The following is a 27,179-nucleotide window of genomic DNA, read 5'->3' as shown; positions in this document are numbered from 1 at the left end:
GATTGGAGTTGGAAAAGTAAATGTTACCCTTTTATTTTGAAACATATTTTTCAAAATGGTTTGTAGTTTGTACTATTGTATAGCTTGTAGTTGTTTACAGGAATAGACAATACATGTCAAAGTTTTTATATATTTTTTATTTATGAGCAGATTGTTTAAAGTAATTTTAACCTAATGAGCGCTACCGCGTTTTCCCGCTGTGCGCTGATAAATAAAAATTGGCCTGTTTATTACAAAGCCAGCTCGTCATGAGCGTAGCGCAGGTAACGCCCATGACGAGCTGGCTTTGTCATTAGCGTCGAATTGGTTAATGCTTTTTTTGTGACGGGGATTTAAGTTGGATTACATTTTCTTTGTCTTTTTGGAGCAGTTTTTAGTTTTCAGGTTTTATGGTTTTCAAATTACTTTGTATTGCTCTGGTGGATTTAATTTGGGCATTTCATTTTTGCATTTCTAGGCTTCATGGTTTTTATTTTTCATTTTTGTGAGGTGGAAATCGATCAAGACCCTCAGCTACACCTCTGTGAATATGATATATATAATTTTGGGTGTAAAATGTTATACTTTAATATGTATGTGTATGTTACTTTTCCTACAGTTTAAAAGTTTAATTTTGTAGGTGTTAGTTTAAAATCTTGAGCTGGTTTGTATATTTTTTTGCTTTCCTAGAAATATTTCTTATTGATTATTAAAATTGTTTTAATTTATCTGTATTTTTTGTACCTTAGCAATATATTTGTGGCTTAAACTCATTTATAAAAAATATTATCCTAATAATTGTTTAAAATAGTTATGTTATAGTAGTGTTATGTTTTGTTCTATTTTAGTTGTAAGTATATTAGTAGGTAGGTGGTTTAAAATAGTGATTTAGCTATTATGTCTTGGTAGTGAACTACTATTTCTTTTTCAAGAGTCTGACTGCAATTCATACATTTCCATGGTTTGTTTAGTTATTTTATGTTTGATGTGGGTTACTCACTGCTCTGTCCTTAGTTGTAGTAAGCTTTGTTCATTTTGCAAGGCGTCTATGAATTTGCAGATCACTGAGACAATATCGGGGCAAACAATATCGTTTAACATAAAAATTGTGTCAAAAATATAATTTACCAAAATAAACAGAAAAAATATCTTTGACCCTAATATTGTCAAAAAATGTACATAAAAATATCCATGAAAACATATTTAAATAGAGTTTACAGTAGTAAATGTTAAATATTTGCCCATATAAAATTAGTATAATGTGAATTAAATAAATTCATCTAATATATGAAATGTGTGTGTTTGGGTTTATATAAAATACAGTATATATAACCAAAGTTACAGGGACGTTATCGTTAGGAAATAGAATTAAAAAAACAACTTTGAAATGCATTGAAAAAACAAAGGGGACAGGTACGTTATTGTTAGGCTCTGATTTCACTCGTTAAAAACTAGTGAAATTCAGCAGTTATAGTTACCGCAGCTAACTATGACTTACGCCCCCACAATGCATTGCTTATGACCCCACATATTACATCTCTTATTACATGGTCATTGACATCACTTATGACATCACTCATGATATCTCAAATGACATCACTGATGACATCATCCAGTGATTGTGAGCGTTTTCAACAAGTTTTTGTGTGTTGAATGTATATTCTAAGGTACTACAAAAGTAAAATTAGTATACTTTGTGTACTACTGAGTCATTCCTTTTTTAACATAGTTTATATGAGTCGATGTGTGACTGTGCATCTGTGTGTGAGTACTTGAGTAACTGTAAAGGTGTGTGAGTGGCTGTATGAGTGTATTAGTGGGTGTCTGAGTAGCTGTGTGGGTGACTTAGTGGCTGTGTTAGTGGTTGTATTGGTGAGTGAGAGGTTGTGTCAGTGGCTGCATGGGTGGGTGAGTGGATGTGTCAGTGACTGCATGGGCTTGTTCGATTTTAGTTGTGATGATATTAGTAGGTAAGTGGTTCAGAGAGTGTACATTAGTAGCAGTCATGTTTTGAGAAATTAGAAAATAGCAGAGCACTCTTAAAGTGTATATTGCATTAGACGTATTGGTCTAGGTACAATAATTATGACAGTTTATACAATACAAGGGCTTGATTACGACTTTAGCAACTTTGGTGCAAAGCGCTGTCTGCTGTAGGACTGACAAAACCATGGAGTGACCGCCAGCCAGCGTAGGAGTTAAATCCTGATATGTTGGGTGGTCCTGCAGCGGTCTGACTGAGGTGGTCCGCTAGGCTCATAGAAGAGCCTATCATGCATCCCGCCACAGTTAGAATGCCGACTGCACCTTCCTGCATGGTGTGGCATATATGCCATACCATGCATGAAGACAGGGTGCAAATCCGGGGGGGGGCATATAGTGCCCCCCTGGACTCCAATGGACCTTCCATTTGACTACTAAATTGTCATTGATATGTGTTGTTCTCTCTACTACTTGTATTGTATTTGCATTTTGGTCTATTAAAACCATACTGACTACTAAGTCAGACACCAAGACATGATATTGGTTGTGCTCTGTAAGTGATATTTTTTATATTACTAAGGCATTTGCTCATACTTGGCAAAAAGAGCACACTTGTGCGTGCCATTCCTTCAAACCGAAAGATTGTTCACAAAAGAGGAAAAATGATTAGGGACATAGTATGCAAAAGCTATTTATGTCTGAGACAGCCAAGAGATATCTACACAGTACGCCCAAAGGATTTTTCAAGTGTAGTTCCTGCAATATGTGTAGTCTGGCAATGCATAAGACACACAGCTTCAGTTTTAATGGAATTAAAACATTAATGACTGATACATTTATCAACAGCAACACAAAATATGTTGTCTATATGCTACTCTGTGCTTGTGGAGTCATATACATAGGAAGTAAGATCCAAGCCTTGATGGAACAAATACAAGAACATATGCACTCAGTGAGAAACAAGACCCCACTTCTCCATTTTGTAGTTATATTAGGGAAGTACATTCAACATCTGAAACCAGTACTGTCAAGTTCCTGGGCATAAACTGGACCAAACACAACCCTAGAGGTAGAAACCATATGACGGAACTGAGAAGGAATGAGGCATGATAGAACATTAACCTGAAAGCTATGGAGATAGACATGAATCAAGATAGCAAAATGTGCAGTTTTTTTTAAAAAGGATTACAGAGAGTTAGAGTTTGTGAAACATCTACACAATGTTATGTTGCCACAAAAGTAGGTGGGACATGCATCTCTCCTATCACTCAAGCTAAAAATACCATGTTTAGGACTTAACGATTATTCATGTGTTATAATGGGGGGACATATAGTTGGAGAGATGTCAAAGATGGTCTCTCACTAGATCAAGAGCCGGTGAGCCTTTGTTGAATAATCAAGTTTAATCCCTCACTGGAAAAACTGTGTTTCCAGGTGAGAATGATTACTAGGGAAGCTTTTATCTTCTTGTTACAAACACCTTCAATATTATACTGGTGCTTTCACGTCTTTTAGGTTGCTTTCAACTGTTGATGAAGACCCGCCATTAAGGTTGTAACTGGCCTTTTTCTATCTTGGGTCGAAATGTCGACAACTCCATTCCAACCTGGACTGCCTAAACAATCCACTGAGTGACAGTGCTGATTTAAACACTGTACCTGTACATGATGGATGGAATTGATTTATTCAAAATAGGAAGGATGTCAGACAGGCTCAGACGCTACATGTTTGTGGTTTCGATGTGTTGAATTTATATTGTAGTTTTTCTGATTTCTTTTCACTTATGCTAACTTATACTAACCGTTATATAATTCTGTGTGTGAATTTTTGTGTTTGTGTTTGTCATGGTGGATTACTAGTCCCTTTTTTTAGAAATGCTACATCCCTTCTCCCTTGGATTGGGGTTGTATGACTAGGGGTATAGAGTCAGCATAGGCCTATTTAATTGCTATATTTCCATGTTATCCGTTAGGACCACTCTCTTCTGTATTGCACTGTACCCACGTCCTATGGCCCACTGGGTTACCCTATTGTTAGGTAAGGGTTTCGAGGAGAAACAGCCTAGATTATAAATTGGAGAAACAGGTATAAATCAATGGATTAAATACTTTTGGGGACTGTTTATTGCTCCACACGCTTGATTTTCAAGTGATATGGCTTAGTCATTAGATGGATTACCTCATCTTTTGCATTATGTTACCGATTTTCCTAGAGAGTTTTGTGAGTTGTTCGGTATTAAGAGAACTTTTAGGCTTGTACATATTTCCTCATCAATTGCTTTCCTTATGGATCTTATTGGACATAGGTAATCAAATATAGTATTCTCTCTTATTTTCATTTAAGTCAATATAGGCACTTTTTTCTCTTTAGTATTAGCGAACTCACTTGGTTGATGGACCTTTTTGGCTTACGGATATCATCTTAGTTTGCTAAGGACCTGTATATCTGTCTTCGGGAATTTTTTATTCACTGCTTTCCTCACAACTTGATTGCTTAACTCCGATCTTTTGCTCGGTCGAGATGTTCTTTGTTCTTTCTACTTTTCTTTTTCTCAATAATATGTTCACAGGTTATAAGAAGCATGTGTGATGTTGATCTCAATACATCAAAAACACGAGAGAATGATTATAACCGCATAAATAAATGTAAATATTTTCTAATAAGCACATTGTTTTTAACCAATGTTTGCTTCCTTTCATGTATTGCTTTAATTAGCCTTGAAAAAGTCCCAATGTAGGGATGAAACATGTGTCGGCTGAAATCATCTATGAAGTATCACTTTCATCACATCTGTAGCTCTTGTTAAAAAAATTGTAACTATAGCTGTGAATTTTTTTGCTTTTTCTTATGAAACCATTGACAAGTAAAACATTTTTTTACTATAATACTAGGATGTTTCTGATGAGTTCTTTAGGTGTCAAATTTCATTAACATTGTACAGGTTTCTAAAACAATTGTATTGTATAAGGAGTCATAATTAATGTACCTAGACCAATACGTCTAATACCATATAAATCATAAAAGTGTTCCACTATTTTATGATTTGTTGTGTGCCTGGGCTAGGAAATTTTCTTTTTCTTTGGTCCAGATGTACACCTCTTGACAACGGTTGTGTTATAGTGTGTGGAGCACCAATAGTTGACTGATTTGATCTGTACTGTGGAGATACGCAACTGTTGTACCATTGTTGCCTTCCTATACTAAAATGTTTTGAGGATGCATGGGGTGAGGTATTATATATGGAGAAAATTAGGATATGATATGTGCATGTGCAAATCAGTTATGCACTATACTTCGTTTGAATAGCACGTAGCTACAAAGTACTGATAGAGTGCAAACTCGCAAGTTCTGTAACTCCTCTAATTTGCATATGTGATCTGGTTTGTAATAGCACTAGAGAGATCATCGATGATACCACCGTGACATCATTTGGGACATCATCATTAATGGTATTGATAATTGTATTTGTTAAGTCATCTGTTTTGATCAGTTATTTTATAAGTAACAGATTTAATTAATTTAAAGTTATGTTGCAACTAAGCACAGTTGCTTTCTGAAGTTCATAGTTTTGCAAGGAACACAAATAATTTTTTGTCACAAAGTTGTAGTGAAAAAATCTGGTTATATACTGAAACACTTTATGATTTGAGTGTTAAAATATGTAATTCATAAAGTATAAATACATTCATTCTGACATTTTATTCTGCATTCAGAACGTTGTGTGGCACATAAATGGATCTCGACTGTGGGCTCGTTGTGGAGGTCTTTATATAGGTGACTGTCTGGACATTTTGAAGATCACTGCTGTTTCATCATCATTACTAGATCTTTCAATGGAGAGCGAGTCAATATTTTTTTCTGTTAAGAAAACAACTGCTATATGAATTACTATTCCAAATATTTTTTGTTCTGTAATCATATTGGGATGGAACTGTATTAAAAAAATAATAATAATAAAGGAAAACATCCAAGGACTCCAATTTTGTTTCTAATCTATTTTCACTCATGAAACCTTTCAATTGAAAGCTGCATTCCTATGTTTGTCTCAGACAAATTGCGCCATATATTGTTGGTTTTATTACAAATCATGATCTGATGTACACTTAAATGTGTGCTTGTTCACCAATGTACCTCCTTGTCTGATCTGGCACCTCCATGCCTGATCTGGCACCTCCATGCCTTTGAGAGGACCTATGGGTTGTGTTGCTTACTAGTAGCGAGCACGTCTGGTAGCAAGCCACACATTTCTGTTATATTACAGAAAAAATACATTAAAGCCTTTCTCTGCATGCATGAGTATAAAGGAGTCACTAAATAGTGAACTCAAGAGTAAAGCTGGAATGTAGCATTCTTATTATGATTGTCTTATTCGGTGCTTAATTTGAGCTGGTTGTTCCCGGTGCTTGCATCAGCACTTTATTCTCAACACTCACTCTTACAGTCTACCACATAGTGGCACTGTCTATCAATTTTTTAGATAAGCAAACAATGTTTAATAATTCAACATACAATAAAATGAATAATATCTGCCACCAGTGTCATTCTTATACCTTTGTGTGTCCTTGAGTAGTCAGAATTGCCACCCTTGTAGAAGTGAGTTAATTATTTATTTATGTTGGTGCTGTTTCCGGAAGTGCTGGTGGGGCAATGGGTGGTGCAAGCTGCAAGGGCCTCCCAAGTAGGGCCCTGAAACGTAGTATTTTATAAATTAGGCACTGCTTATAATATCTAAATATGTATTGCTAGAGTTCACATGCAATTACATGCATGAAAATCACTTCCAACAGCAATGAGAGCGATCTGCAGTTTGTTAGCAAAAAATATATGAAGAAATAATTCAGTGAACGTCAAGTGAAACAGTTCTCAGTAGTTGGTAAAATGCAAGTGGCACATTATCTAACATACCACTAATACCTACGGTATGAACACTGAATAGGGAGAAATGCAGCTGGTAAAAAATAATTTCTCCTTGTGTATAAAAATAAAGGCCAACCCCAAAATTGTGAGTGTGTTTTGTGTGTGAATACTCAGAAAGAGCTAGGCATGAATAATGTAGCATTATAAACCCTCTGACACTATATTGTCTTCAATTGATCTCTGAAAATTCCAGTGTTCTAATAGTTGTTAAAGGACCTGGCCAGTAGATCTCGAAGTTAGAAGTTTTAACTAAAGAGTAGGTTTAGTGAAATGGCAGTTTGCCCAGGCTTTATTTATTGGATCTGTGCTGTGTACTGTTGTTTATTATTTTCTACAGGATATGGCTTTTTAAGGGCATGCACATTGATATGAAGTTATTTTTACTTTAAATAACATTGGGTAAGTAGGATTGTGAAAACATGAATATTGGCATTACTTAAATAAAACTTTAGCGTGAGGTTTCCTTTAATTTTATTTTAAGTAAATGACTAAAAGGAACACATTTTAATGCTTAGGGGCCTATTACAATGGCAGGCGGACAATGTCCGCCTCCCACCGCAACGGTAAACGGGACTGACCGCAAGATGTGCGGCGTGCTGGCCCGCTGTGTCTATTAGGATGCGACTGCCACCATGGCGGTCGCATCCTGTATATTTAACATTGTGGCAGGCGGTGCTGTATTCAGCACCCGCCACAATGTTAAAAGGGCATGTTGTGCATTTGCATGCACAACTTCACAGGCACCGCGTGGTGCCTGCCACCTTGTGCATGCAAATGTCGGGGGTACCATGGATACCTCCCAAGTGCAGCCACCCAACCCCCAAACCCCTGGGGGCCCGCAACGGGTCCCCAAAGGCATTCTCTGCATGCCTTTCCATGGCAGAGTCTCCGCCATGGAAAGGCATGAGACAGCCATCATCGTAATATGGATGTTGGTGCCTGGATGGCACCGCCACCATTTTGCAAGTCTTTTCAGCCTGGTAGGCAATCGGGCGGATTGCCTACCTGTGGAAAACTGGCGAACGGTCTTTCCGTCTGCCTGGGTCCCCACCACCATCATAATATGGCGAGGGAAATGTTAGGATGGCGGACGGATCGCCACCGCCATATGGGTGGTGGCGATCCGCCCACCATCCAAATAGACCCCCAAGTGTCTGCAAATATTGAATAAAGATAATTTAGGACTTACATTTAAAGTTTATTATTCAATTAAGTTTTTATTTTAATTAGTAGCACATGGTGCATTTTCGTAATTGGAACAATGCTACATGCACACATTGTCCCATTTGCATAATATTCTATGCATACATAAAACACTGTGGGCCTGATTCACAAAAGTAAACTTACACTTTTGTGTAAGTTTATGATTTTTTACAATTCACAAAGCAATTTTACGAGTAGTATCTTTACGAATTCCAGCTTTTTATGTGCTGAGTCGCCGCCACATGTGCTTACACAAAAGCGCACTCTTACTTTTATGAATCAGGCCGTTTGTAAATTATTAATGCTGTGTGTGGGAAGAGGGTCAGTGTACTTGCCAAGAGAGTGATATCTGATAGTTTGGAACAGTTGATATAATTTGATTTCGGTTTGATTAAGAAAACTAGTTCCATTTCCTGTATTGTGATATTGGTTTTGTGAAGACTACTGCCTTCTCTGTTCCATGTGCTGTCTATTGTGCTGTGTGTGCAGGCCCAGCTGATCATTACTGCCTCTGAGCATGTTGTTGTACTGCTGACTGAGCGTGTCTCTGACCTGTGCCTTCCATTAAATGTGCTCCGTTTTGTGCTGTTCCAGCTTTCCATGATGATTATTGTCTTCCCTGTGAAAATACTTTAATACTGCTTTGTGAGCATGACCTTGTAATCATTGCCTCTCCATTGAGTGTGCTTGTTAGGTTTTGCCTGCACAGCGTTTGCGCTGGGCTTGTGAAATTGTTTGTATTAAATATATGTTAAAAGGGGCTTACATTCCGCCCCCTTGCTTTCATAGCTTTTTATTAGTTCCTGTACTTGCTGTTTACTTTTCCACTTTTTCTTTTGGCTGTTTCACCAGTTTCTTATTTCCTCATTTTGTTCCTCTTGTGTGCTTCTTTTATCCGTTTACTGGGGCCGAAGTACTGTTTCCACCCACTTTCCTGGAACTATTTTTTAAAGATTTTTACCTGTGCAGCACTCATTTAGAGCATTTATTAACAGGGTCTAGCTGCCCGTATTTCAAGCTCTCAATGGGGCCCACCTCTCATATCAACTCCATGTGTCTCATAAGTTTCATGTCAGCAATTCACTTATTATTAGCTTCACTGCGCTGACAGTCTGATTTTAATATGGCTGCCTCTCAGGACTTTGATTTGTTACTGCTGCCGTGGCGTGGAGCCTTCTTCCTAGTTGTTGCTCACTGTTTAGGGGGTTACATTTGGCGGTGGCATATATGGTGCCTTCATGGTTGTATGCCATTACAACGCATACTTTTACAACGCATGCCATTACAATGCATTTTTTACAACGCAACATTCATTACAACGCATTCCATTACAACGCATGCCATTACAACGTATATCCATAAACTACCATTACAACGCATTCCATTACAACGCATACTGCCTTTACAACACATACCATTACAACGCATACCATTACATCGCATAATTGGTAAGTATTGGATAGTATAGGGGTAAAAAATACTATTCTAACTCCAGGGGGGTGCAACAGTAGGGTAGGTGTTGGATAGTGTAGGGGTAAAAATTACTATTCTAACTCCAGGGGTGCAACAGTAGGGTAGGTGTTGGATAGTGTAGGGGTAAAAATTACTATTCTAACTCCAGGGGGTGCAACAGTAGGGTAAGTGTTGGATAGTGTAGGGGTACTATGCGTTGTAATGGTATGCGTTGAATGGTATGCGTTCTAATGGTATGGTTTGTAGTGTCATGCGTTGTAATGGTTGCGTTGTAATGACATGCATTGTAATGGATGTTGCGTTGTAAAAGTTTCATTGTAATGGAAGTGCGTTGTAAAAGTTACGTTGTAAACGTTGTTCCCCGCCTCCATACACTTGCTAGATGCAGACAAAAGAAACTATTATTTATGTCCAAATGTAAGCATACCGCAATTAATTTATTAAGGCTTTTTTCATAACAAATACGTATGAATTGGTAAAGTGTGACTATTAGCCTTTAGCACTTATGAAAGTCACACATTAACCCATTCTTTTAGAACGTGTATTTTTTGTGTATATTTGGTAACAAGGCTGAACTTATTTACCCAATCCAAAATGACTCCTCTGTGTTTCTGTAGCATCAAGCCTGATGACATTCTATCATTACAGGGCCATAAACTGGGCGATTATTAGGAAAGAATATACTGCAAAATGTGTTCACCGTAATAGATTACCAGAAATGAAACACAAGGTTCAGAGCATTGTATATAGCAAATACGTTTAAAATGTAATCAAAATATTTACGTGTCCTTTAAAATATTGAATCCCATTAAACGTTGTGTTATTTGATTACTACTTGCATGTAATAATAATCGAACAAACACAGAAAAAAATCCCTTTTTAAAGTTACCATATATTTGTCGATGTAGTTTCAAGATGGTCTTCAGATAAACGGGGGAAAGGCGTTCTAGCTGTGACATTCCTAGTCATGGTATGGGCCCTATTCTGTGTCTACAGAGCACAGAAGGGTTTCTTTACTTTGTGATGGCTTCAGCTGGATCTAGTGGTAGGCGTCTCTACGGTTCTTTGTACATAGTAAACAAAGATTCTTCGCCGTCGGATCCCGGGCAACCATGGGGGCATTACTGAGTACCTGCTCCATTGCCAGCTGGTTAAAATACATTCTCAGGAAAGAGAGAGAAGTGAGTGTGCTGAATATAGTGACTTCCTTCCTCAGTAGGGCTACAGTTATTTACATAGTTTTCATCACAGGGAAATTATATATCTTGTGTGGAACCCCGTTTTCAGTATGATCTCAGACTACACAATCTACCCATGCTCCATAATTTTAACAAACGAACTTTCAGATATCAGTAACTATGAGTAGGAAGTGGGACAGCATCAGGTTCCAGCTTTTCTTCTCCAGAGAGAGTACAGGACATGACTCCAGAGCAGTTTTTCCAGGATGGGCTGACTTTTGCAATAAGGCTAGGATGGTCTTTCCACACCTTTTTACTTGCTGTGATTTTTTTTCGTTTCTTTCCATGTGAATTATGTAGATATTTTCTTCGTGTTTGAAAGTGCTTCAAAGCTCTTTGCGATGCACCTAGTTTGCCTGGTTTTCTGCATCAACGGTGATTGGTTGCCAGAAGGGATTGCTTACTTCTCCCCAGCCTCCTCTATTACCTCATGCGCCTCTATCATACCAGCTTACCCTCCCTTCATTCTCTTCTCTCCCTCATACTGTTTTCTCCTCCTTCCCACAGCACATCAACTGCTCATCACTCATTTCAGCACTTTCTCTCGTTTCTCATCCATCATTCTTTCTCTTTTCTCCACAACCTTTACCATTCAACCTTACTCCTCTTCTAAACCCCCTCATTCGCTCCTCCCTACTTTAGCCTCTTCTCATCCTCTCCAATCCATCATGTTTAGAAATAGATTATTCTCGTTCCATCAGCACCTCCTTTCATCCTTTCTGCACCACGTGGTTTGCCTTTCCTCTCTCTCACCCAGCACAGCCCTTTCCTACTTTCATTGGCCCTTTCTATGACTGATTCTTAAGCCTTTAACCCTTGCTCACCCCCTCACAATCCTCCTCTCTCTCACTTACATTTCCTTCACCCTCCTCCTGCCCTCAGTACTTCTCCTTCAGACTGCTCCCCTAACTTCACCCTTCACTTTCTTCTCACACTCACCCTTCGTTTACCCTTTTCATTCCTCCTGCTTCTCCTCCTATTCATTCTAGTTCCTTCGTTCATTCTCAGACATCCTCTTCTCCCCTCTCACCCATCATTCTGCTTATTCTCCCCCAGTCTCTCCTCATCTTCCCTTCAGACTGTTCTCTGCACAGCCACCCTGACATTGCGCTGGCAGTCAGATACTGCTCATCCACCACTCATACAGTGCTCAATCTGCACTCACACATCAGAGACATGCCTCTCACCCAGCACTCACATTCTCCTCACTCACCACCCACACATCACACCGTGAACACAAACTGCTCGTCGGGCACTTACACCATTGGCATATCACACACCTCTTACCTTGTACAGGGTAACATCTTACACAATTCTCATTCTGTACTAAACACACATCAATCACCATGCATTTAGGCACTTTCACACTGCACTCCATCACTTATCAACCTTCATTCATGCACCACTCACCCTGCACATAGAGCACTCACACCATTCTCCCTGCACTCATACACTGCTCCCACACCTCTTACTATTAAACCCACAGGCGAAATTGAATGCATTTACCAATGTTTGTTTAGTGTTCTGTCTAGTCTTGTCCTGCTGATATCTGCCTTATGGCTGAGTTTGCCCTGCTTATCGCTACATCCAGATCTGCTGTCATGCTGCTATCAGAGTATGGTCTGCTTATCACGGATATGACTCGTTACTAAGCGTGTCAAAACATCGCTTGCATTACAAAGCAGTCGTTACAACGACCACGTTGTTACCACACAATGCCATTACTACGCAAGTCATTGCATCGACTTGCAGTAGATGGCGCGCTGACATTGGAAATATACCATTTACTATTCCAACGGCATTGCATGCTAACAACGCAGTTGTGGTAACCACCACGTTGTAATGGCATTGCGGTGTAATCACCGTGATGTAAAGGTCATTTCCCGCTAATCACGGATTGCCTTGTGAGCGCATACTGTAGTGTTAGTGTCTGCAATATCCCTCTGTTCAGTTGCTAACCTCTGAGGATTGCTTAATAAACATGTCCTACCAATTAGTATCGCATCCTGTGAGAATGTGCACGTGTAAAACAAGGATGTATTTGGCCAGTGCATGTACGTAAACCATCAACCAAAAATACCTAGCAATTAACAAATAAGGAGACAAAAGCACATCCATCTCCCTCACATTTCACTTGCAGAAAGCCTGCACCAGCATCCCTCGGTTTAAGTAAACAAACTCAATTTGCTCAAAAAAGATCTATTTGACTACTAGATCTCGTGCTCACTCTTGCTAGAGAGCATCTTGCTTTCCTAGCTGGAGTACTGAAACTTCCTTGAACCATAGGTAGAAAGCGCAAGAATGGAGCCCTTGTTTAGAAATACGTATTTACATGTTCATCTAACCTCCAACCACTGTGAAGCCATGAATATGTGCTTGTGATAATGTGCCAATATTTGCTAGAGTGTGAGAATGTCTTGGGCACGGATATAGAGTCCATTACCATGTGTGGAGCTGTGGCTACTGGGCAAGATGACATTAGTAGGATTCTGTGGTGGTGTGCCAGGTAATTGTTGGCTGCCAGTTTCATCTGCTCACGTGAGCCTTTATCAGCCACGGCCAAATGCCAAGCCCGCAGGTTCAATTTGTTTTTGGAGTTGTGCATATTGGGATCGCATATCTAACTAAAATTATTGTTCTTGGACGATTCAAGCGTGTAGTACTATCAAGCCATTTGTTGTAAAACTGTCACATGAAAATGTCGGTTTTCAGGGTGGGCAGGAGGAATCATGGGAAGATGTCAGACCTTTGGTTTAGAGTTCTGAAAGGCAGCTCTCATGAGCATCTATGCGAGTTATGCAGTTTTTGTTTTTCTTTTTGACAGGTGGTCCGGGAAGCGGCAAAGGCACTCAGAGTCTAAAAATAGCAGAGCGATATGGGTTTGAGTACATATCCGTGGGGGAACTCCTAAGAAAGAAGATCCACAACACAAGCAGCAACAGAAAATGGAGTTTAATTGCAAAAATAATTACGACTGGCGAATTGGCTCCCCAGGTATGACATGGCTGCAGTTGCTCTGTACTTAATCTAGGATTCTGTAAGAATGCCCAGATGCCCTGTGCCGATTACTTCACTAAATCTCTTTTATTTGCCATTTGTGTTTCTGAAAGGAAACGACAATTACTGAGATGAAACAGAGATTAATGCAGATCCCGGACGCAGAAGGCATCGTGATTGATGGGTTTCCCAGAGATGTGGCCCAGGCGCTGTCCTTTGAGGATCAAGTAAGCGCTTTTCAATTTTAAACCCACCTTCTAGTGCCCTATACACTCTGTTAAACCCTGCAAAAGAGATTATCAGAGATCGGCATATTACCGTAAAATGAGCAATGCGCTTGACATTTTAAAAAATATTCAGTTTAGGATCACGTGCGGCCATATTGTTGTCCTATGCTCTAGAATGCTGTGCGCCAGTATTGTTTTGTTGTAAATACAAAATCGCTGAATAATAATTTACTATTGAATCCATATTGTTCCATTAGCTATTTCACGTTTTATTCCTGTGGTAGTAGAAAAACACCGCAATTTTACAACAGTTCAGAGATCATGGGCAATGAAGGTTCCGTAAATTTGACGTTTAACAATAATGTTATGAGTTCTTAATAAAAGCTAGAGTACACCACATTGGGTAATACACTTCACTTGCAACAAGGGACATGCTTTGATGCATTGAGTTTACATGCACTTGGAGTAGCCCTAAGTGGAATTAATAATACACTGGTAAAAGTGGTGTAATTTCAAAATTAAAAAGAGGGTTTTAAATTATAATTCTCTACACGCTAAACTCGAACTTCCTTCTTGAACCCAATTGAAAGTTTTTACTTATTAAATGTAATAGGGTAACCCAATGTTATCCTAAGGGCAAGGTAGGCCTTGCACTAGTGAAAAATGAATGTAGGAGAATCTTTGCCAGGACATGTAAAATTGTAAAGTGTCTACTTTTTAAATACACAGCAACCTGCCGTCTGGGCTGTTAAGGGCCTATCCTAGGGGGAACTTATAAGTATTTAAAAGCAAGGTTTGGGCCTGGCAAAAGGTTTATTTTACCAGGTTGAAAGGTCAGTTTAAAACTGCGCTCACAAGCAATACCACAAGCACTTTAGCACTGGCTAGCAGTGGTAAAGTGCACAGAATCTTAAAGCCCAAAAAATTATACCAGTAAAATTGGGAGGGGTGAAGTTAAAGGTAGGGGGAAGACCACCCTACGGCTGACAGGTCTAACACATGTGCCCTCCAGTTGAAAGTGGGGAGAACTTCCCAACCTCCTAGGAGTTCTCATCACTAAAAGTGAAAAACCTGGAGAGATCATCATCATTGGTGTGGTCTGACCCAAGACGTGTCCCACCATAAAGAGCACTTCATATAGTGAGAGGGGCCACCTCAACAATTTGGTTTTCTCACACCTCAGCTGCATCAAACTTCTGGTCTGTCTGAACCCAGAAGTGAGTCCCACACAGATATTGTCCCACCTCTTCAGTGCCAAGACCACAGCAAGGTTTATCTCTAGATAGCACTCCACCTCTGTTCATGGGGAAAGCAACCTTCTACTGATGAAGGCTAGAGGTTGGTCCCAACCCTCCTCATTCAACTGTGACAATACTGCCCTATGCCATGTTCTGAGGCATCCGTCTGCACAATAAATTCCTGGGAAACGTCAGGGGCCTTGAGTACAGGGGCTGTACACATGGCCTGTTCGAGGGAGTCAAAGGCTTTCTGTTCTGCTTCTGTGGCTGCTTCCTTGAAGTCAGCTCAGTCAAGAGGGCAAAAATGGTGCCATATCCCTTTAGAAACCGCTGGTAGTATCTAGTGAGGCCCTCACTTCTGTCTGCATCTTGGGGAGCTTTCAGACCATGATGTTTCTATCTCGGCCTCGAGGGGCTGCACCTTACCTCCGCGTTCCTGGTATTCTAGGTACACCCCTGACCCCTGCCCTTTCTGGCACTTAACTGGCATTAATAGTTAGGCCTGCCTGCTGTCGAGCCTGAAACATCTCCAGGAGGTGAATAAAGTGGTCCTTCCAGGTGCTGCTGAGCACAGCTATGCCTTCCAGGTAAGCAGCACTAAAGGCTGCCATCCCAGGCAGGACCTGATTTACTAACCAACAGTAGGTGGCAGGAGCATTCTCAAGTCCAAAGGGCATTACCGTAAACTGGAAGTGGCCCTCTGGAGTGGAAGAGGCTGGCCTCCCTTTCGCTACCTCAGTTAAAGCGATCTGCCTGTTACCAAAATTAGGTCCAACATGCTGAGGAACTTGGCAGCCCCCAAATGAGCAATGAGCTCCTCAGTTTGGGGATAGGCGTGAGCATCAGTCTTTGTGGCTGAATTGTTCCCCCTGTAGTTCATGTAGAACTGGAGTTCTGTGGTGGTGTCCGATGAGGCGGCCTTCGGAAACAGCACTACTGGTCTGGACAAGGTACTACTGTAGTGCTCAATCATTCCCAACTCTAGCATCTTGGAGACGTCCTCCTTGATATTGGCCCTCACCTTTCCTGACAGTTTGTAAATCTTGTTTTTGACTGGGAGACTATGCCCAGGGTCAGTCATTAGTACACAAGTGTGTAAGTCCTAGGATGAGGGAGAACAGAGAGGAGAACTGTCCAAACAGCTGGTGACATTTCCTCTCCTGCTGTAGGGTCAGGGTAAGAGTGAGGTCGACACCCTCCACGCACCCATCTTTCCCTTTGGATGACAGGAGACCTGGGAGTGGTTCACCCTCCTTCCCTACTCCACCACCCGTCACCAACAGCACGGTGACCTCAGACCTCGCATAGCAGGGCTTGAGAGGATTGAGCCGGAGGACCCATAAGGGGTTTCTGGGTGTCTTGAGGTCCACCAGGTAGGTGGCCTCCCACTTCCTCTCAATCACCTCATAGGGCCCTGCGCCCTGCCCATCAATTGTTGAGGGCCATGTGTTCAACTGGCCCAACCACCCACACCTTCTGGCCAAGCTAAAACTAAGCCAGAGTAGCCTTATGGTCACACCACTGTTTCATCACCTCCTGGTTAGCTTCTAAAGTTCTCAGAATCCTTCCTGTAGAACTTCTGCATTTGGTTGTGGAGTGTTAGCATGTAGCTAACCTCATCCTGAGCGGGCTTCTTGGAAGCTTACTCCCGCCCATCTTCACAGGGTGACCATAGAGAAGTTAAAAAGGCATACATTCCACTCCCTTCTGTGGTACCTCCCTGTATGCAGGAGGGAGGCAGGGGAAGAGGACATCCCATTTCCCTCTCATGTGCTCGGATAGACCCATAATTGTTCCCTCGAGGGTCTTGTTGAACTTCTCAACAAGCCCAATATGTGGGGATGGTAAGGTGTGGAGAACATCTAGGTTACCCCACATATCTTCCACATGGACTTCATTTACGCAGACATGAAGTTAGTACCCATGTCTGACACCGCTTACTTTGGGGAACCCACTCAGGTAAAAATCCACATCAGGGCCCTAGCCACTGCAGGTGCAGCTATGGTCCACAGGGGGATGGCCTCTGGGTACATCTTGGTCTCGTCCACCAAAACCAGGAAAAATTGTTGCCAGTGCAGTTTTGGGGCCCAACAATCTCAATGCTCACCTCTCACAAGGGGTGCCAATGACAGCCAGTTGAGTATAAAGCTTTGTCTGTTTTCCCACTGGTTTGGCTAGTGAGACGGGTCCTACAGAAAGTATCTGAGGCTGTCCTCATTTGGTGCCAATAGAAGTGGGTGACAAAGTGGTATGCCAAAGGTTTGTCCTGCTACAAATGTCCTGCCAGGAGTATCTTGTGAGCCCAATCCAGTAGGAAGGCCCTGTAACACTGGGGGACCACCAGCAAGCATACTGTGCCATGCTCAGGTGCTTTAGGCTTACTGTAGAGGAAATGCTCCACATAAATAAGCTGATCTTCTGTGTTGTCACAAGCTGCTTCACCTTCCTCCTCAGCCCCTCTTGGGTTGGGCCCATTCCCTGTACCTTGCAGAACACCTCCCTGGTGGGCCCACCCTCAACTTGCCACTAGGCAAGCTTTATCAGGTCTCCTAGAGCATCACTGTCCTTCCCAGTCAACTCTTGGCCTGCCTTGTCCTGCACCTGATCCACCGGTACCACAGAATCTTGAAAGGCTGGTTTCCCATGCCTGCTGCCCTTTACCTGTTGCCTCTACAATTCTCCTTTGGGACTTGGTCTATTTCTATGGCAACCTCATAGGCCTCATAACCAGTTATCTATGTCACCCCCTCACAACAGATAGGTCCCAAATCTTTTGGAATGAGGACCATCTTTTCTCCTGTGCACACTGGACTTTGCTTTCCTAGCTTTTGTGCCCAACTCCCTGAAAGTTAGATAATGGACCATTCTCTTTTTCTGCATTTTCAGCTTGGTCATTTGTAGCCTGAACTCCCTGTCTGCCTTCCTGTCCTAAGGCTTCTCCTGGGATAAGTCCCTTGAAGACACACTGCTACTTGCCCTCACACTGGGCTCTCTTTTATTGGGCAAATGGGGTCTCTCTGTAGGAAGCATCACAGGTAGGGCCTTCTCAACACCTAAATCAAGTTCCCCCTCATCAGGATCATCTCCATTAAGATCCTCTTCCTCAGACTTTTCAGGATTGGATTGCATCCTTGTGATCTCCTCATAGGTACGGAGGGCTATCTAAAGGTACAGCTTTGTGGCCTTATTTACTGCATGCAGCCCCCTTTACTTACAAATTTTCTGCAGCTCAGCCCTGCTGAGGTGGTCCACATTGAGCATTTCTAGCCCCATGGTAGAAGACAAAGAGGTAGGGAACTTATATCTCGAAAAAAGAAAAAACAGCCAATCCGAAAACAAGGGAGAATTAAAAAAATGGCTCAAATTGGTATCAGATTACTTATCTGCGAGTTTTACTGTAATACAAAATCACTGTATGGCATAAAACAAACACAAGGCCAAATCCCACTGATGCCACAAATGCAAGAAATTAGTTGTTGGTTGACGGGGGTAAAGCCCTCCTCGTGCAGGAACCACAATCCTTGTCAAGGTGAAATCACAAGCAAACCCCAAATTAACCTGTTCTTAACCCTTTGATAGCTTGACACAAAAGCAGTCAAGCTTAATTTGGAGGCAATGTGTAAAGCATTCATGCAGCACTTAAAACCAAAACAAAGTAACAAAACATAGGAAAAACCCTGGACCAATTTAGAAAAATAAAGTAAACTCTGATGAATACATTTAAGACCAAGATGAAAAACAAAACAATCCATAGAACCAGAGCTATCCAGTTTTGAAGATTTAAGTCTAAATAGCAGCAAGAAGGACAAAGAGCTGACTGTGGTTATCTGGTTTCACCGGACTGGGACGAAGTCACAAATCCAGGCCAATCACAATGGAGCGTGGGCCCACTACAAAAATCCAGTTAGGCTCACTGAACAAGAGTACCTTAAATCCTGGTTGTGAAGCATTGCTGAGTCCTGTGTCGAGTTTGCACCATGCAGCAGCGGTTCCTGGGAGCTTCAAGGTCATGCGGCTTTATCGAGGTAGCCATCAATGAAGGTCTTGCAACGTGAAGTCCTGCATCAAAGATATGTTGCGCACTGGCTGGTACTGAAAGATCTGCAGGGCTTGCAATGCAGAGTTCTGAGTCATCATCGAGGATGTCTTTGATGAGGGGCTTGTGATGCAAAGTCCTGCACCGGAAATGCATCGCCCAGCAGTCCTGATGCGGAGTTTGGTAGGCAATTCATTGCGCAGAGTATCCAATGCATAGTTTCAGGGAGGTGACATGTCGGGTCTGTTGGCACCACAGTTGAGCTGGCAGAGCACCTTCAGACCCCCTTATAAGGATCCAGAACTGGGATGGCACCTCTTGGGAGACCAGAACTCACAACTGACAGATTCCAGGTGCCGGGTTCTAGATGGAGGAAGCCTGTTCTGTCCCGGAGGCATCTGATCAGGAAGCAAGTCAACCAGCCCTTGGAGTCATTCTGATGGTGCTGGGTTAAAGATGCAGGTACAGTCCTTCTAACACCAGCAGAAGGGCTGCAGGGCAGCACAGCACAGCAAGACAGTTGAATGGCAGTCCTCCTTACAGCAAAGCAGCACATCAGTCCTAATTCTGAGACTTTCTCAGGCTCATATGTATACTGAAGAGTTAAAACCTGAGGTATAATATTTAAACCTGGTGCCCACTTTAAAGAAGGAGAAGTTTCTAGAGGCATCCACCCCCTGAGGTGTCCTACCTGCCATGGCCTCACCTTATCTGGGTGTACAAAAGACTAGTGACAACCCCTTTATGAGTTGCTCAAGCAGAGCCAGTGTGATGTGCAAGTGTAGTAGGTGTCTTCTCCACCCCCTTTGCTAAGGTAGAGTGCCCCATCCTGTCAACACCTAGCTTCCCCTTGTCTCACTGTCTGGGAGAAATATACAAAGAGCAACTGCTAGCTACACCTAGCCATGTGGCCAAGGAACAGGCTGCAGGCACCACATGCTTGGGTTGAGAACATGCCTTCTTTCTAAAAGTGGGATTATTAGAATGTAAGCTTACAATCCAACTTTTCCATTTAAGAGAGCTTTAAATAAAAATGCTTTAGGCATCACGTTTGACCTGTCTACCTGATACCATTTGAAAGTTATCACTTTTTAAATGTAATAAGGTAACTCAATGTTAGTCTATTGCAGTAGTGAAAAATGAATTTAAGAGTTTTTCACTACCTGGACATGTAAAACCTAAATGTACATGGCCATCTTTTTAAGTACACTGCTCCTGACCTCTGGGCTGTTTAGAGCCTACCCTAGGGGTGACTTATATGTATTTAGAAGGATGGTTAGGCATGGTTTATTTTGCCAGGTCGAAATTGCAGTTTAAAACTGCACACTCAGGCTGTATTGGCAGGCCTTAAACAGAACTACTTAAGTGGGGAGCACAATATGTTTTGCAGGGTCACTAGTAGCATTTAATGTACAGGCCCTGTATACTTGTAGTACTATGGACTCACAAGTGAATTAAATATGTGAATTGGCTGTAAGACAATTCCACCATGTTGAAAGGATAGAGCTCAAACACTTTAGCACTGGTTAGCAGTGGTAAAGTGCTCCGAGTCATATGCCCAACAGAAAGGAGATCGGCAAAAATATGAAGGGTGAAGCAAAATGTTTGGAGAAATACCACCCTAACACTGACAGTTCTAACACAGGGGCAAAGAAGTAAGGTGGAGCCATAGATAACATGACCTCTCCTCCCTGTTCTAAATGTTTTTGAAAAAATAGTTGACCTCCTACCACTTACTTATCACAATCCGTGCTTTCCCTTTCCTCTCCTGCAGAAGCTCTGCTCGAAGCTCTCCAGCAGTTCTCTGACAGGCTCTCAAAGAGCCCAGCCAAAGCATCCAACAATTTCTTTATGAAGTAGCACCAACGAGTTGCATGTTCTGTTACCCACTGTTATACCATAGCAGTGAATTTCTTGATGTAGAATTCAGTAATTCATGCTTATGGCTCTAAATGAGACCCATGCATAAGATATGGTTTAAGGGGACATATGCTAATGTTTATTTCTCATCTTCGCATGTGTTGCTGGGTATATTGATCCTAACTGTAGAGAATGTATTTGTATTTGTATTTGTATTTTCGATTTGTAGAGCGCCTTATCACCCAGGGGTCTCTAAGCGCTTGACAGGCGAGTGAGTACTGGCAGAGGAAAAACAGACTAGATATTACCCCATGCCTCTTGGAAAAGCACAGTTTTTAGCTTTTTCCTGAAAGGCAGGAGTCTGGTTTCCTTGCGCAGATTTTCAGGCAGTTCGTTCCAGGCTTTGGGCATTATGTGGGAGAATGTCCGACCACCAATAGTGGATCGTTTGATCCTAGGGCAGATCAATAGGGCGGCGTTAGCTGAGCGTAGGTTCCTGTTAGGGGCATATGGGACAAGTCGTTTTTTAATGTATTCCGGGGCTTGCCCATATAGGGCTTTCTGCGTGATGCATAGGCCCTTGAACTTAGCTCGTTGATTCACTGGCAACCAGTGTAGCTCCCGGAGGAGGGGGGTGGCCGGTGTCCTTCTCGGTTTATTAAAAATAAGTCTGGCCGCGTCATTCATGACGATCTGCAGTCTCCTGGAGAGTTTTTTCGTAATGCCGAAGTACATGGCATTACCATAGTCCAGTCGGGCAAGAATTAAGGCTGACACTGCTGTTCTGAGAGTATCTGCCTTTAGAATGGGAGCTAGCTTCCGCAGTTGTCTCAGGAGACCTACACAGGTGCCCACCACCGTCCAGACCTGGGCTGACATCGTGAGATTAGTGTCTATGGTTATGCCCAGGCTTTTCACTGCAGTTGCCGGTATTGGTGGGGTACCCAGCTCCAAAGGCCAAAGGAGGTCGCACCAGGGGCTGGATGAAGTGGTGATAGGAAGGACCTCCGTTTTGTCCGGGTTAATCTTTAAAAAGTTTGCCGTCATCCAGTTGACGGTAAATTTTAAAATATTCTTCAGGTTTTGATCAGTCAGAGGGGAGTCGCCTATCTGGATGATGATCTGGGTGTCGTCGGCATAATTATATATATTACATTCCATCTGATTCAGGGATGCAATGAGGGGCTGCAGATAGGCGTTGAACATCAAGGGGGACAGTGCAGAGCCCTGCGGGACACCGCATGTGATTTCAGCAGCCTCTGACACCATGTCATCCAGTTGTACTTTCTGGACCCGACCACCTAGGAACGAGGTCAGCCAGGTGTGGGCCGTGCCCTTGATGCCAAACTCCCCCAACCGCGACAGAAGAAGGTCATGATTGACCGTATCGAATGCCGCGGAGAGGTCGAGAAGCACCAGGGCACAAGGATCTTTATTATCTGATTTCAGGCGTAGGTCATCTAGCACTGATAGCATGACTAGTTCTGTGCTGTTGTGAGCTCTAAACCCCGCTTGGTTGGGTTGTAGTAGTGCGTTGCTCTCGAGGTGGTGCGAGAGGGCAGACAGCACATGGTGTTCCAATATTTTTGCTAAAAAAGGCAATTGAGATATGGGCCTGTAATTCTTTAGAATCTTGGTGTCGGCACCGGCCTTTTTTAGCAGGGGTATCAGTCTCGCCTCTTTCAGAATAGAGGGATGATGTGTTAGGAGATTCTATTTTACAGAGCATATTTCTTAAAGGAAAACTTTTATGCAAGGTATTGCAATATTTGATGGTTGGGTGTGTATCGTAGTTTTGTTTACAAGATTGAATACTTTTGAGTATTTTAAACAAATATTTTGGCATGTGTTTTTTGCATGCCTAATGTTTTGGTCTAAAATAGGTTTTGCACGGATTGTGTCTTGTCTGTAGCTTCATCTTAAGGTATTTGTTCCTGTCCTGGTGTGTTTGTGACAGTTATCCTTTGCTTTTATGTCAATCATATTTTGTGTTTTTTAGTTATGGTTATACCTGTCAATTTAATTGTTTGTTTAATGCACTGCATGTCTTTAACTAAGCACCTTATTCAGGATATCAAAAATCAAGTCAGACTTTGAGGATTTAGTACTAAAATCGGGATGCATATTGTTGCGTGCCTCATTGTTATTTTAAATGAGAGCTACACTAGTGATCTTTTGTGATAGGTGAAAAAATAGTGCACATTGGGTTTCGGACAATTATTTTGATTGTTAATTGATTATTGAATTATTATCTCAACTTTGAAAATCTACAGATCCTCTGCATTACAAATTAAAATGAGTTACTTGTTTTGATTCTTTTTGAAAATCACACATGTCCAAATTATTTTAATCACTGCTACATATCATTTAGTTTTTGTTTCACATTAACCTATTTGCTATAAATATATTAATATTTGTCATCAATCATTTTGCAAAGAGTATGTGTTTCGCAGATCTGGTGAAGTGCTTGTTTCTGACCAGCAATTGTTTTAGCCCTAATGGGCTGTCTAGCCAAAGGATGTTTTATTAATGTTTGCAACACTTAAGTCTGAGTTCTACTATAATTGGGTGCGTTTTTTCCATACGGTTCTTCACAAGCTGTTGATATATAAGTGTCTCAGGATAATTAACCAGTTTAGTTTCAAACAAGGCCGTTGTTTTGTATTCGCAGCAACTGTATTCATAGATAATAGTGGCACTAATGAAGGTAAGTGCTGGAGCGTGAATCGGTTTCTCAAATATAATTCTCGGTTTACCATATTTCGGGCTAATTCCCACTCTTATTTGTCTGTCAAGGCAATGGATCTTTGCTGTTGTTTTAGAGAAGATCATGTGCTGTGCATCACAGAAATTAGAATCACGATTTAATCTATTTTTAGTCAATAATGAGAATTCAGAGTGAGTTAAAGGATTTTATTATTCAAATCTTTTAGTAAGTCATCTTTACTAGGCCTCAGTTAAAGTCAGCACTTTTAGTCATCAAAAACTTATTAGAAGTGAAAGAATCAATCAATAAAATTATGATAAAATGCATTAAGCGAATTTATGACGTTACAACGCATACATTTAAAATGCATACCTTTACAACGCAGTTTTTACATCGCAACATCCTTTACAATGCATTCTTTTACATCACCTGCCATTACATCCCATTTTCAGAAACTACCTTTGCAACACATTCCATTACATTGCATTATACCTTTACAACGCATGCCATTTCAATGCATACCATTACATCGCATTTAAAGTAAGTGTTGGATAGTATAGGAGTAATAATTAGTATTCTAACTCCAGTGAGTGCAACAATAGGGTAAGTGTTGGATAGTGTATGAGTACTATGCGTTGTAATGGTATGCATTGTAATGACTTACAATGTAATGCCTGCGTTGTAGTGACATGCGTTGTAATGACATGCATTGTAGTGATATGCGATGTAATGGCTGCGTTGTAATGACATGCTATGTAAAGGATGTTGCGATGTAATGACTGCTATGTAAAGGTAGTGGGATGTAATGACTGCATTGTAAAGGTTGTTTCCCGCATTAGGCATGTTCCATACAGGAAATTAAATCCCTATTCTAGGAATGGGGAGAAAATAGTGTCAGTCATAACCCATAAAGGGTTCTAGTTCGGGAGTGCGAGAAATCATAAAGCATAAAGCTTCAGCATTAAATCAGTGCAAATAATTGATCAAATAATAATTGATCAAAGCAGAACTTCCTTTAAAGAGTGGTTCGAGAAACTTGGTAGAATCTCACAACAGCATGGAAAACGGATAAAAAAGCAAAGGGACCAAAATTGAGCAACCTACTGTAGGTGCACGCACCATTATAGACAACACAATCTGACGCTTTTGCAACATGTTGCTTCTTCCTTCTCCAGTCAGCTAATCAGCTTTCAGTGCGCTCATGTGAACAGGATCGCTTCTCTCCATATAGGAATATACTGGTCCATAGACATCAATGTTGAGTTTGCAACTACGTTGTATCATTTCTAAGTTCATTTGGATCATTTTCTTATTCAGGTCAACTTTCCTACTTATAAACTGCATTTCTTAACCTTCTAATATATCAAGTTTATTAATTTCCTAACAATGGGCTATGTAGAAGCTGAAACATTTATATAAAGAAAAGAAAACATTTAGCACAAAATCCATTCATTTTTCTTTAGTGATGATGAAATATTCATGAGTGAACCTCTTTATCACCTAACAAAGGATCCATTTATGACCCTAGCGGTCTTTGAACTGCCATCACATTTTGGTGGTCCAACCACTGCTGTCCTGACAGTCCAACCTCCAAATCATGGACAGGGTGGGCAGATCATAGCTGGACCACTGCCAACATGTCTGCTGCCACAGCAGCAGTGTCAGCGGCAGCCCATAGAGGTGGCACTGGCTTTTCCACTGCTGGGTTGATCACAACCTGCTTGGCCACCGAACTTTTCATAGCAGGGACACTGTCATGAAATGGTTAGCAGAAAGGCAGGTTTTGGGGAGCAAACATTTTTCCAGGGTGAATTTGCCCTTGAGACATGTTCCTGGTGCCAGAAGTGTTTGCCTCCATGCCATCGGCACTGTTGCTAACACTGTTTATCCTACAGTCCGTGCTACGGGAAAACAGTACAGCCAATCATCGGGGGCATTGTAGCATGACAGGCATCGGCTGCAGACTCTTTCCTGGAGCCACAACATGCTGTCCCCATGACTGTGCCACCGACACACTGCCAGCACCACTGTAATGTCAGAATGCTGCGGACAACATGCTGCCGGCTTGGCAATGTGTACCCGACCACCGCCACGGTGTGTCCACTAGAGTCGTACTTGGGCCCTAAATGACACAACTGATCCTGAGTTAACAGTGATATTTTGAAACTAGAACCATTTTTCAGAGTTAAATTAAAACATTTATGAAGCTAACATTTATTATGAAAAAACAATTTTATGAAAAGGTCAATAAATAAACATTTTATGTAGTCTAAGCATTTCTAATCATGTCATCTTATCTGGCAATAATTCTTCAGCCATTTGAGGCCTAATGTGAGTAAAAATGGTGTTCAACTACAATTTTGGCATTTAAACACATTTTACTTTTGATTTAACCCCACACTTTAATTTTGCACATTTATTAGAAACTGCATTATCTTCTCGATAATATTAAAAGTCATCCATAAAAGTGTGGTGAAGTGGACTTTCAAGAGAGATAATCAAGTTGTGTATACGCATTTGGAGTACTCTGTGAATAATGTATTTTTAATAGCTATTGCTGGGGTTGTATCCTTGGTATCCATTATACAGTTAAATCTTAATACCGGTTATATTCTACAGTAATTACAGCACAAACGTGTAGGCAGCTCTCAGAAAATACACGTCATAGAGCGCTGTAAGGTATAATGTAATATCCATAATTCACTCTTGTACCCCTATGTTAGACCTGTCATCCTTAGCGTGGGTTCCCTTGTCTTTTTTCCTCTTCCTCCGGTATTTTTGAGTGTATGCTGGACTAAGTTTTGGCTGTTTTTTAAACTCTTGGCACTTTACCACTGTTGATCAGTGCTAAACTGCAAGTGCTCCCTGTGTAAAATATGATTGTGATTGTTTAGCCATGATTGACACATTTGTTTTACTAGTAAGTCCCTAGAAAAGTGTACTGTGTGCGTCCAGGCCAGTACATCAAATGCCACTAGTGGGCCAGCAGAACTGATTGAGTCACCTACATGAGTAGCCCTGCAAACATGTCTCAGGCCTGCCACTGCATTGTCTGCAAGTGCAGTTTAAACACTGCCATGTCGACCTGGGAAGTGCACCCATTTGCCAGGCCCAAACCATCCCTTTGATTACATTTAAGGCACCCCTAAGGTAGGTCCAAAGTAGCCCCAATGGAAGGATGCAGTGTATCTGAAAGGTAGGGGCATGTACTGCTGTGTTTTTCATGACCTGATAGTGAAATACTGCTAATCAAGGTATTCACTATTGGAAGGACTATCATTGGAGCTGCATTGTAGCTTTCATTGGGAAGAGCTGAAGAGT

The 27,179-nt window shown here is 41.4% G+C and overlaps 1 protein-coding gene across 1 annotated transcript in view; it reads left to right on the top strand.

The window, feature by feature from the left end:
* The window catches only part of AK5 (adenylate kinase 5), a 2,677,990-nt gene that overhangs the window by 484,603 nt on the left and 2,166,208 nt on the right, over positions 1-27,179 (top strand). Inside the window, exons 4-5 of the mRNA XM_078645236.1 lie at positions 13,618-13,787; positions 13,904-14,017. Coding sequence (XP_078501362.1) covers positions 13,618-13,787; positions 13,904-14,017 — 284 coding nt within the window. The remainder of the gene's footprint in view (positions 1-13,617; positions 13,788-13,903; positions 14,018-27,179) is intronic.

Source organism: Lissotriton helveticus, chromosome 1_1, assembly GCF_964261635.1.
Source record: "Lissotriton helveticus chromosome 1_1, aLisHel1.1, whole genome shotgun sequence".
In the NCBI taxonomy this organism is placed as follows: Eukaryota; Metazoa; Chordata; class Amphibia; order Caudata; family Salamandridae; genus Lissotriton; species Lissotriton helveticus.
Note: the sequence above shows the minus strand (reverse complement) of the source record. Positions and strands in the feature narration are given on the sequence as shown.